We start from the raw sequence: 12953 nt of genomic DNA on the forward strand, positions 1-12953 counted from the left end.
ATTATTTTAGGTACTAACGTAAGTCTATATAACTGTATACACATAGGAAGCAGGTCTGTTGTTAATTTTTGTATAGTCACTTTTCAGAGTAGAATGTTTCTTTTAAACAAAAGGACAGTGTTGTACTTAAGACTCTGGACTTGGCCTGAGAGATCTTGGTTCAACTCCCAGGTCTGTCACAGACTTCCTGTGTAACCTTGGACAACCGTCTTAATCTCTCTGGACCTCCTTTCCCAATCTGTAAAATGGACATAATAATTCCTCTTTGCTATCCCTTGTTTGCCTTGTCTATTTAGATTGTAAATTGCTCAGGGCAGAGACTGTTTCTCAATATATGTATATATATATGCACAGTGCAGAGCACAATGAGGCCCTGATCTCACTTAGGACCTCTAGGCACTACTGCAATATGAAGTATTAGTAATATTTCTGTTTCCCCACTTATATAATGGGTACAATACTCATCTACTTCACACGCTATGAATTTGTGTTTGTACAATTACTTGAAGATCTCAAGTGCTACATATGTGCTAAATATTATAACAGGAGGATGTAAATGTGGTGATTTTAAGAGTGTCATTTTTGAAAGGTTATATCAATGGATATATTACCTATAGTAAGCCGAAGAAGAATAGTTGCAGTTTATTACTACAGATATGAACACTTAGTGTAAAATCCTGGCCCCATTGACTATAATGGCAAAATTCCCATTGACTTCAAAAAGCCAGGATTTCACCCTGCAACTTTATTATTTGTCATCTAAGGTGATAATCAAAACACAGAATTTAAGCTCCTTTATAAAATATATGGAAATTGGTGCACTTCTCCATGGAGAGGAAACTTATATAGCATAAATCAATTGAGCTGAATAAAATACATGATTGGGTCATGTTTATTTTATGCATGACTCATACTGCACTTTCCATCTGCAAGCCATAAGGTGCTTACAGTCAGTGCATACTAATGTGAATTCGGGTTTAGGAGGATGTTGATTTTTACTAGAAACAAAATATTGGCTTGGAGAAAAGCACACCAGTGTTTTCAGAAATATTTTCTTTCCCAGCATAAAACACTGTTGTCAGTTCAAGGACACTCATACTCCTACATTTGCAACTCATCAGTTAGTTGCTTTCTGGTCATCATTTTGCGTTTTAGGATGGATTACGGTTCTTGTTTACTTTCTACCATACGTAACACAGGGCGTGTTAACCTAGGAAGACTGGTTTTAAACTGTGGGCACCTCAGTACCTGGGTTACACACAAAAACTGAATGCAGTGGGACTACTGATGAACTCTGAGCATTTGAATAGGTCTTTGCAGGATCTGGACTTGATTTACTTTTCATTATTTATATAGGGGGGTTTGTACTTAAATCAGGTTGGGCAATATTTTTAAAAAAATAAACTAATCTATATCACCTTTTGGTTTTCATGCACCAGCATAATGTTGCAATATATAGATAGATACAGATTATTGGTAGTCTGTATGCATATAGACAGCTTTCAGAGTAGCAGCTATGTTAGTCTGTATTCGCAAAAAGAAAAGGAGGACTTGTGGCACCTTAGAGACTAACAGATGTATTTGAGCATAAGCTTTCGTGAGCTACAGCTCACTTCATCCGATGAAGTGAGCTGTAGCTCATGAAAGCTTATGCTCAAATACATTTGTTAGTCTCTAAGGTGCCACAAGTCCTCCTTTTCTTTTTGTATGCATACAATTATCATATGTAATTATTTTTTTTTGGTAGGGACCACTACTTTATTATGTTTTTGTAAAGTATCTAGTACATCAGGGGTCCTGATCCATGACTGCATGATTGCCCCTACTGTAATACAAATAATAATAAATAATAGCATATATAGTGTGTGCCTATGTATGGACATGCATATACAAGCACACTAAATAAAGGATATAATTTATAAAATGATAGTGGTCTCAGTCCTGCAACTATCTTTCTTACCAGACTCCTAGCACCTGCGCAGAGACCCTTTGAAGATAATAGGGCTCCACCAGGGTGCAGGAATCTGCCTGTGCACAGCCAATTGCAAGACTTGGACCAGCATCTCTTCAAAATGTTGTGCTAGGAATTACTAGTCTTATTAAATAGATACAATCTCATTTACCTGCTGGTCTATTTTTCAAGAACTCTGAGTTATAGAGTCACTTCTTTTGTGTATAAATGACTGTTAATGGAAAGGCTCAGGGACAAAGCCTAAGGCCTGTGATGCCATCAGCAGCATAGCTTTGTTTTACGTAGTCCTTTATTTCCTAAAACACAAACATATAGAGTGGAGCTTAGCTGCTCTCCCTCCCTCATGTCCTGCTGTTCTGCATCCTCCACACCTGCTGTTCTCTGACTCCTCTAACTCTTTGCCTTTCTCCCTCCCTCCCCCTCAGGTTTTCAGCTCAAGACTGGTGGACAGAGGTTTCAGTAGCGTTTCCCTCGGCCATGCAGAGTTGTAACTCTTAATTTTTAATAAGAAGCTGATGTTGAGAGAGTTCACTGTGTTCCAAATTTAGCTTTTCAATTTAAAAACCTATAAGATGGTATGGCTGCAGGGAATCAGGCTCTAGGACTCCAGCTGATCAGCAGGTGGAGTTTCTTAAAATCAGCTTTTTATATTCTTTAAGATTATCGCAGCTGTTTAGCCAGTCAAAAGCCAGGTTACTTTCTTTAGACATCTGACATATTGATCAATAATGGGGGCTAGCACAAAAGGGGGCTCTGAGTGGAAACATAGCTTCCCCACTTCTTCTAAAGGCTGAGGGGATCTTCCTTTCCTGTCCCTGGCATGAACTTGCAGTGCTCCCTCACAGCTCCCCTTCCTGTGGAAGTCTACTTTAAAAGCTGTCTCTAGCCATTATTATTGACAACAATAACTTGTAACGGATGGATGTGACTATGATGTTCCTAACAGTGGCACAAGAGTGCAAGTACCAACCTCAGGGCAGACTGTTAAAAAACCAGGGCACAAATCCCAAATTGATCATGCGTTCTAAATGCAGATTTCACCAACCAACTGCACCAAGTACAAACTCCTAAGGCACCTTAACAGCCTTAAATGGAATCACAGCCAGTCCCTTTGGATACTCCAGATTGTCTTGCCGCCCAGATGATTGTATCTCTGTGACTGATGCCCTTATGACCAAGAATCATAGCAATAGTCAGGTTACTCCTAGTCCCAAAGGACCAGTCACTTACTCCAGGTCAGTTACACCTTAGATCACACACCAAGGATAATGCTTGTAGCAAATCCTATAATAAACTATATGAAGATTTATTAAATAGGAAAAGGAAATGAGAGCGTTATTTACAAGATTAAGGCCATGTCGGCACTACAAATTTTGGTTGATGAAAGTTATGTCGGTATTAAGCCACCACAGTTAATATATCACTAGTATTACTGGCATAGCTATGTCAGTTAGAGGTGTGAGGTATTTTCTACTGACACAATTTATGCTTGTAAAAGCCCTAGTGTAGGTGTAGCTATACTTACAGTGGTCAGGAGAACCAGCATAAGCTATACAGATCTGAGCACTTTTATGTCAATTACAACACTAGAGGATTTTGCATCAAAATCCTCTCTCTGCAGATAAGGCCTAAAACTGTAATCTCTTTGGGGCAGGGACTATCTTTATTATTGTTGTTGTTGTTTGTTATTTATTTTTTATTAATTATTAATTGATTTATTTTATTTTATTTTACTATTACCCTCTAATCCTACTACCACATGAGCAGGCCAGGCCTAACACAATAAGACCCTCATCCCTAATATGGCCTCTGGATAATAACAGTACAAATATTAGACAACAGTAACGTGCAAATCAATGGTTTCAGAGTAGCAGCCGTGTTAGTCTGTATCTGTAAGAAGAAAAGGAGTACTTGTGGCACCTTAGAGACTAACAAATTTATTAAAGCATAAGCTTTCGTGAGATTAAGCAAGATTTGAATCAAATAGTCTCTCACCCCACTGGATGTTACAGGTAGCTTACAGTTTTCAGTGCTCAGACTGACCACCCTTCTAGCCTGGGATCTCTCTCCTTCCAAGTCTTTGTAGTCCAGATGATCATCCAGGTGTTGAGATGGAGGGAGGGGGGAGAGAGATCATGTGATCATGACACAGTCTCTCTTTTTATACTTTCTTCCAGTTGCTAGAAAGATCCCCGCTGTGACCTGGGGGCCAGGCAGTCTCCATTACTGACCTGCACTCTCTGGGAGAGTGGATTCTTTTTGATGGGCCATCAACGCCTGTCTAGCTCTCCTTTGTTGCAACCGAAAGACTAGCTGTGGGTGTTTGCCAAACTCACAACATATTTCAGTAACACATATAGCAATACTTCATAACTTCACATATAACGATACAATCCAACAGGATATTAATGTTCAACTGATCAAGACTTTTAAAATGATACCTCACAAGGTACACTTTGTACAAAACGTATCATAATTTATATGACAGTGGTGAATATGGGGTTCCAGGGTGCTACTTTGAGGTATAGAGTGCCACAACGATACAATTGCAAGAGTTGGTAATATTGATTCATAGATTGATAGATTATAAATCAAGAAGAGACCGTTGTAATCATCTAGCCTGACTTGTATAACACAGGCGATAGGACTTCCCTGAATTGATTACTGTTTGAACTAGAGCGTCTCTTTTAGGAAAAAAACATACAATTTTGATTTAAAAATTGCCAGTGACTGAGAATCCATCAAAACCTTGGGTAAATTATTCCAGTGATTAATTACCCTCTCTGTTAAAAATGTTTCTAGTCTGAATTGGTTTAATTTCAACTTCAAGCCACTGGGTCTTGTTCTACCACTCTTGGCTAGTCTGAAAAGCCCTCTATTCTCAAATTTCTGTTTCCTTTGTATCTACTTTGATCAAGGCACCCTTTAACCTTATCTTTCTTGATCTTTCTTAAAATAAGAAGACTAATAATTGGGCCTATCAATTTACTTTAATTGTGAACTCAGCTGTAAAAAGTATGTGAAAGTTCATAAAATGTCACAATAACTATAATAACACATGTTGATGGGAAAAGACATAAAAAGGAGACAAAAAGACTGAATTAGTCTAAACACAAAGGCTTCTGATATAACTCAAGGACTGTGTTAAGATCACGTTGGGAAACATGAAATATGGCTCAGGAAATCAGTGAACCAAAATAGGTGTGTCGGCAACTAGGCCTAATTGATGGACAAAATAATGAGGGGATGGGCTATTCCACTCACTATGCTCTTTGTGGGTCCTTAAAGAAAGAGACTTTGGCGGGGAAAGAAAAAAGAACAGTATGGAGGTTACTGGAGCGAGCTTCACCATCATCGCTGCCATCCCCACCATTTCTTGGGACCCCAAGCCTTAGTCCTCCTGATCCTGAGGGATGTCCTGACCAGAGCAGGCCAGAGATAGGGATCCAGCTGACATCACCACTCCTACCCAAACACCACCTGAGATGAAATGGGATCAGACTTTAACAACAATGGCTCCAGTTCATCATGACTAACTTCTTCTCTTTTCCCCAAAAGGAGAATTATTGCTGTCTTTGATACCATCTAAGAAACTGTCAAAAAAGGGGTGGGGGGCTTTTTGAAAACTCTTTCCAGCTAAAAGGAAAGGGATCAAGGGATGCTGTTAAAACAAAAGCCTTATGTAATACTTTACATTTCAAATGGTACTGTTTTTCCTTCTTTTCTTTATCTTTAATAAAACGGATGTTTAATGAGGTGTGTGCCATGGTACTAAGCATGCTGAGGTCTCTTAAGGTCTGGGGTTTGGTATACACTGTTAAATGTCAGATAGTGACTGGGTTATGTTAAAATCTTTGGCCCATATATTCCATCTAATCCCGTGGTCTCCAACCTTTTTATACATAAGATCACTTTTTGAATTTAAGTGCAACCCAGGATCTGCCCTGCCCCACTCACTCTAGGCCCTCCCCCCGTTCGCTGCCCCCCCACACTCACTTTCACCAGATTGGGGCGGGGTTGGGGAGGGGGTGTGGGTTCTGGGCTGGGGCCGAAGGTTTTGGAGTGTGGAATGGAGCTCTGGGCTGAGCCTGGGGCAGGGGTTGGGGTGCAGGAGGGGGTGCAGGGTGCAGGCTCCGGGAGGGAGTTTGGGTGAGGGAGAGGGCTCCGGGCTGGGGCAGTGTGTTGGGGTGCAGGAGGGGGTTTGGGGTGCTGGCTCCAGAAAGGGGGGCAGGGCTGGGGCAGGGAGTATGGGATGCTGGCTCCAGCAGGGGGCTCAGAGCTAGGGGTTGGGGTGCGGTGCCAAGTGATCCAAATCCCTCTGTATCAGTGACCTGCTCTCTTCATTATTTACCACTCCCTCAATCTTTATTTCATCTGTAAAATTTATCAGTTGTGATTTTTTTTTCTTCTAGGTCATTGATAAAAATGTTAAATAGAATACCAACAAAAACAGGTCCCCTTTGGACCACACTAAAAACACAGCTGCTCAATGATGATGCCTTGTTTGGTTACATTTGGAGATCCAGCCATTTAATGTGTGCCATAAGTTGATTTTGTATCATTCTAGTTTCTTAATCAAAATGTCATGAGTTACCAAGTCAAATACCTTACAGAACTGTAAGTATATCACATTAACACTGTTACCTTTGTCAACCAAATATGTAATCTCATAAAAAAATCAAGTTAGTTTGACAGGGTTTATTTTCCATAAACCCATGTTGATTGGCTTTAATTTTATTACCTTCCTTTTTCTTTGTCAATAGAGTCCCGAATCAGCCACTCTATTATCTTTCCTGGGATCGAAGGCAGACTGAAAGGCTGGTCGTCCTGCTTACCCTTGGCACATTAGCCTTTTTCCAGTCCTCTGGAACTTTCCCAGTGTTCCAAGACTTACTGAAAATCAACATTAATAGTCCACAGAACTCTTGATCAGCCTTAGGTCACTCAAGTTGAACTCACCTTTTGCGTGTGAGCGTGTGAGAGAGAGATTTGGTGGTCTGTAGAAGACACCAACTACTTCCCCATCTTGTGCTTTATCTATTAGAACATTTATCTATCCACATTCAGGAACATTTGCTTCTAAGTTGTCGGTGATAAGTAGTAATTTTTTTCACATAGTGTGCCATTCCCCTCTCTCCTTTTCTGCACTCCATCCTTCCAAAATAGATTTAACCCATTGATTTTTAACATTCTAGTCATGCCAATCATCCCATCCGGTTCCAGTAATACCAGCTAGATAAAATTTATGCTCACAACTGAGCAACTCCAGTTCCTCTTGTTTATTATCCAGGCTACTAACATTGGTGAATAAGCAATAAAAGAATTTCTTTTCTTCATGCCCTTTGGTGTCACAGCTAATGTAGTACTAACTTTAGATATACTGCCATGGAAGACAGGATAGGGTGTACTGCAGCACTCTAGGTACCAGGCATAGGGTCTACTCCCATTGACATAAATGGTAAAATTCACTTTGGGGCAGATCCTCAACAACAGTCAAAGAATGCTCAGCATAACTGATGGGGTAGAACAAACATGGATTTAAGACAACTTTTTACTCCTCCAATCTTGGGGCTGGTGTGGGCTGGACCAGCCTTGGACATAAATTAAAGCAGCCTTTTTATGGCGGCTGTCAGGTGGACTGCCGAGGAACTGGGTAGGTGAACGAGCTTGCAGAAAATCAAGCAGACTTCCATCAGAGTTGATGGACATTTCAATTTCCACAAATCTGCAAATTCTGATAAAAAACATTTTGTAAAATTTTTTCCGACTGGCTCTGTTATCTAACCCAATTTGTGAACTACTGCATCTTCTAATGCATTGGTTTTCAACCTGTACTCTGTGGTTCTCTGGGGGTCCGCAGACTGTGTGTATAATTTCCAATGGAGTCTGCACCTCCATTAAAAAATGTTTAGGGGTCTGCAAATGAAAAAAGGTTAAGAACCACTGTTCTAATGGGATGAACCTAGGTGTTGCTTGTAAGTATTTAAAAGTAAAAATGATTGATTTATTTTTAGAGCAGTTAAGGAATTAAAAAAATTAATCATGATTAATCATGCGATTAATCACATTCTTAAACAATAACTTAACTTAAATAACATTTATTTAAATATTTTTGGGTGTTTTCTACATTTTCAAATATATTGATTTCAACTACAACACAGAATACAAAGTGTACAGTGCTCACTTTATATTTATTTTTATTACAAATATTTTCGCAGAAAAACCAAAAGAAATATATTCATCTAATACAAGTACTGTAGTGCAATCTCTTTATCATGAAAGTTGAAGTTACAAATGTAGAATTATGTACAAAAAGAACTGTATTCAAAAAATAAAACAATGTAAAACTTTAGAGTCTACAAGTCCATGCAGTCTTACTTCAGCCAATCGCTCAGATAAAAAAGTTTGGTTACAATTTGCAGGAGATAATGTTGCTCGCTTCTTGTTTACAATGTCACCTGAAAGTGAGAACAGGAGTTTGCTTGGCACTGTTTTAGCCAGTGTCACAAAATATTTATGTGCCAGATGCACTAAAGATTCATATGTCCCTTCATGCCTCAATCACCATTCCAGAGGACATGCATCCATGCTGATGACGGGTTTTACTCTATAACAATCTAAAGCACAGCAGACCGACGTATGTTCATTTTCATCATCTGAGTCAGATGCCACCAGCAGCTTGATTTTCATATTTTTGGTGGTTTGGGTTTTGTAGTTTCCTCATTGGAGTGTTTCTCTTTTAAGACTTCCAAAAGCATGCTCCACACCCATCCCGATCAGATTTTGGACGGCACTTCAGGTTCTTAAACCTTGGGTTGAGTGCTGTAGCTATTTTTAGAAATCTCACATTGGTACCTTCTTTGTGTTTTGTCAGTTCTGCTGTGAAAGTGTTCTTAAAATGAACAACATGCACTGGGTCATCATCCAAGACTGCTATAACATGAAATATATGATAGAATATGAGTAAAACAGAACAGGAGATATACAATTCTCCCCCAAAGAGTTCAGTCACAAATTTAATTAACACGCTATTTTTTTAACGAGCATCATCAGCATGGAAGCATGTCCTCTGGAATGGTGGCCGAAGCATGAAGGGGCATACAAATGTTTAGCATATCTGGCACATAAATATCTTGCAACACCGGCTACAAAAGTGCAATGTGAACTCCTGTTCTCACTTTCAGGTGACGTAAATAAGAAGCAGGCAGCATTATTTCCCGTAAAAGTAAACAAACTTGTCTGTCTTAGCGATTGGCTGAACAAGAAGTAGGACTGAGTGGACTTGTAGGCTCTAAAGTTTTACCTTGTTTTGTTTTTGAGTGCAGTTATGTAACAAAAAAATCTACATTTGTAAGTTAGACTTTCACAATAAAGAGACTGCACTACAGTACTTGTACGAGGTGAATTGAAAAATACTATTTCTTTTGTTTATCATTTTACAGTGGAAATATTTGTAATAAAAAATAATAATATAAAGTGAGCACTGTACATTTTGTATTTTGTGTTGTAATAGAAATCAATATATTTAAAAATGTAGAAAAATATCCAAAAATATTTAATAAATTTCAATTGGTATTCTATTGTTTAACAGTGCGATTAATCACAATTAATTTTTTGAGATAATCGCATGAGTTAACTGCAACTGATCGACAGCCCTATTTATTTTAAATTGTTTTAACTCCCCTAGTTCTTCCAGACATACTGAAATAGCCCAGTTTTCTGACAGCATTCCACTGCCTGAGACATGGCCTCTTACATTACAAAGTTTGGTGTGAATAGCCAACCAAGCACTCCCTTTGGCTCACCTCTACTTCGTGCTGTAGAATATAAAGGGTATACATAATTCACACTATTTAATGTACACATAGCTAAATAAAAGGATAGCATATTTTAAAATTTCTTATGTGAAATGTGTTTTTCCATGCAACAGTTGCAGTGGCAGTAAGACAGTTTTGTTTTCGCATTGTATTACTCTAAACCAGTGATCACCAACCACTTGATCGTGATCGACTGGTTGATCCTAGAGGATCTCCCCGTCGATCGCAATATCCGGTGGTGCAGCGTGACTGCCTCTAAAGCAGACTCCCTGCTTACCCCAGCCCCACACTGCTCCCAGATGTGGCCAGCCCAGCCCCATGGCCCTGAGGGAGAGGGAGCTGGGGTCTCCCTCTGCGCGCTGCTCCTGCCTGCGAGCACCACCCCCACAGCTCCCATTGGCCAAGAGAGCTGTGGGGGCAGTGCTTGCAGAGAGGGGCAGCGCACGGAACCACATGCCTCCTGCGCCCCCTCCCAACCAGGGGCCGCAGGGGCACATTGGTCTCTTCCGGGAGCAGTGTGGGGCTGGGATAGGCAGGGAGTCTGCCTTAGCCTCACTGCACCTGCTGCTGACTGGGAGCTGCCAGAGGTAAGTGCTGCCCAGCACGAGGCTGCACCCCAACCCCCATCCCTGAGCCACCTCCAAGAGCCAACACCCCATAGTTCCTCCTGCATCCAAACAATCTTCCCCAGCCCTGACCCCCCTCCCAGAACCAGCAGCATGTATCCCCTCCTGTACCCCAACACACTGCCCCAGCCCAGAGCCCCCTCCTGCATCCAAACTCCCTGCCCCAGGCTCAGCCCAGAGCCCCCTCCTACACTGCAAACCCCTTGGCCCCAACCCAGAGCCGACACCCCCTCCCGAATACCAACCCCTTACCCCAGCTCAGTGAAAGTGAGTGAGGGTGGGGGAGAGCAAGCAACGGGGGGGGGGAGATGGAGTGAATAGGGCAGTGCCTTGAGGAAGGGGCAGGGTAGATCCTGGGTTGCCCTTAGATTCAAAAAGTGATCTTGGTTGGAGGTTGGAGACTACTGCTCTAAACCATTTTCTCTGTTGCAAAGCCATTTTGCAAGTACAGATTTAAGCAGATAAGGGTGAGATAGCAGATATTGACACCTAACTATGACATTGCATCTTATTAAACAGGTAATTCTCTAATGGATCAATGAAAACAAAACGATGACAAGTTGTGGTCAACAGTCCTTGAATGTGCTGATGGTTGTGTTCTTATTGCTCTTGTCAGCAGGTAATGTTTCTTCCAGAAATTTATTTTTATGTCAGCTGGGCGAGGGGATAAATGGGTTAAAACTTCATCAAACCCAAGTGCCTACAAAACTAATGGTACCATAGGTAATGCTATGAGTTGAAAAAAAAGCACTGTGCAACTTAAACTTAGCTGTGCATTTGGTGACTGGAAGCTAAAACAAGAATACTAAAATAGCAATACTATTTCATTTAGGAAAGGAACACTAATAGGACACAGACAAGATAAGCAGACTCAACATTTGACATTCAACTTGAATAATAATTTTCTTTACTATTTTAATTCTGAATAGGCTATCAGCTCCTTAAAATGAAGGATTCACACCATATAAATCAAACAATTCTGCCAAATGATCCACGTACGGCAGACCTAGGAAGCAAGGTTGTATCATGTGCATTTTCACATTGGACAAAAGAGGATGTGTGTTTATGTGTACGGCTCATGTTATCTTCACGCTATGCCTGTTCATAGTCTTCTGCTGCTATAGTTAAGTTTACAAAAGAGTTCCAATTAGAAGTAGTACTTTTCACAGGCTCATAACTTTCAGAAGCTCACCAGTTTTCTGAAATTTTCAATGTTTGTAATTCTGTCTGAAGGTGATTTATTCTCAGGAAGTTTAAGCAGAATCCCATCCCAGAATTTTTTTCCTAGTTCCATAAGGGAGTAAAATGACATCCATCCCATTTTAAAATACTCTAATTGCACTTTTGTCATGAGGAATACAGCAGATACATTTGAAACTTGGAATGGATTAATTGAGGATGAATAATAACAACTAGCTCTTTTTATATAATGATTTTCATTCATATTTCTTAATGTGCTTGATGAACTTAGAGGAGCATTAGTATCCCTATTTTAGAGGTGGAGAAACTGAAGCACAAAGTTGAATGACTTACTCACGTTTACACAGATAGCGGCAGAGTCAAATAATCTAAAGGCAGGAAATGTGGGCAAAATCGGGTTGAATTTATTGTTCAGGCAGGCTGATAACCTTTAATTACATGATCATAACTTATCCCAACTACATGTGCCCAGCTATATTGTAGGAAAAAAATATATCATCATCTATCTCAGAAACAGCATGTCATCGTAGTAATAAATACTATTTCATATGCATATGCACAGGGGATAGAGTTAAGTTTGCACCATCAGCCATAATGTTCATATTTACTGGCTTTTGAGAATTTTACTTTTCAACGTTAATGTTATACCTTGACTGTTCATATCAATATCTATCCTCAAACCAAAACAAAGCTGAGCCATTTTTATGTGTCACACAAACATCTATCCTCGAACCAAAACAAAGCTGTTAGGTCTGAATTTAATATGTTTAGGCTTTTCAGCCCTGACACTGTCTCTTTGGGGAGAGGTGAAATGCTGTCTGTAAAGAAAAATGTCTTTGCTTTGATCCTGTTTACATAGGACTTCTGCATATTATATAAATCATTGATAAATACCAGGCACTATTCTAGCATTTTATTTTATTTGTTTATGCATGTATACCTTATCCTGTAATAGATCCTTTATTATTTTTTTGACATTTCTTATTAGCACATAGGGTGCATGACTCTATGCTGCAGGATAGGTGTTTACAATGATAATGGCAGCTTTAATTTATGTACCCCAGGTAGGATTGTCAAAAGCTTTCGGTGCTGGCCTAACTCTATGCCTGCTGAAGTCAGTGAGAGTTTTACGTTGGGAATGATGTTAACCAGTGTTAAGTACCTTTGAAAATTCTATCCCCAGCCTTTATAAAGCATTAACACAATTGAGAGTGTTTTCTTGGCCTCCTTTCACATAAACAGCAAGTTTCCTAAAACAATGGAGGCATGTTAATTTTGTAGCAGCATCACAGTAACAAAGGTCCATAGTAACTTTGCTGATAACCATAGTAATTACAC

At 39.9% G+C, this 12953-nt stretch overlaps 1 protein-coding gene across 3 annotated transcripts in view; it reads left to right on the forward strand.

Moving 5' to 3' along the window:
* SHISAL1 (shisa like 1) overlaps positions 1–12953 on the forward strand; it is a 127295-nt gene that overhangs the window by 38538 nt on the left and 75804 nt on the right. For all 3 annotated transcript variants that reach the window (XM_073316478.1, XM_073316468.1, XM_073316487.1), the window contains exon 2: positions 10935–11034. In XM_073316478.1, the coding sequence (XP_073172579.1) occupies positions 10968–11034 (67 nt within the window). In that variant the 5' untranslated portion in view covers positions 10935–10967. The remainder of the gene's footprint in view (positions 1–10934; positions 11035–12953) is intronic.

The sequence above is a fragment of the Lepidochelys kempii genome, chromosome 1 (genome assembly GCF_965140265.1).
Source record: "Lepidochelys kempii isolate rLepKem1 chromosome 1, rLepKem1.hap2, whole genome shotgun sequence".
Lineage (NCBI taxonomy): Eukaryota > Metazoa > Chordata > Testudines > Cheloniidae > Lepidochelys > Lepidochelys kempii.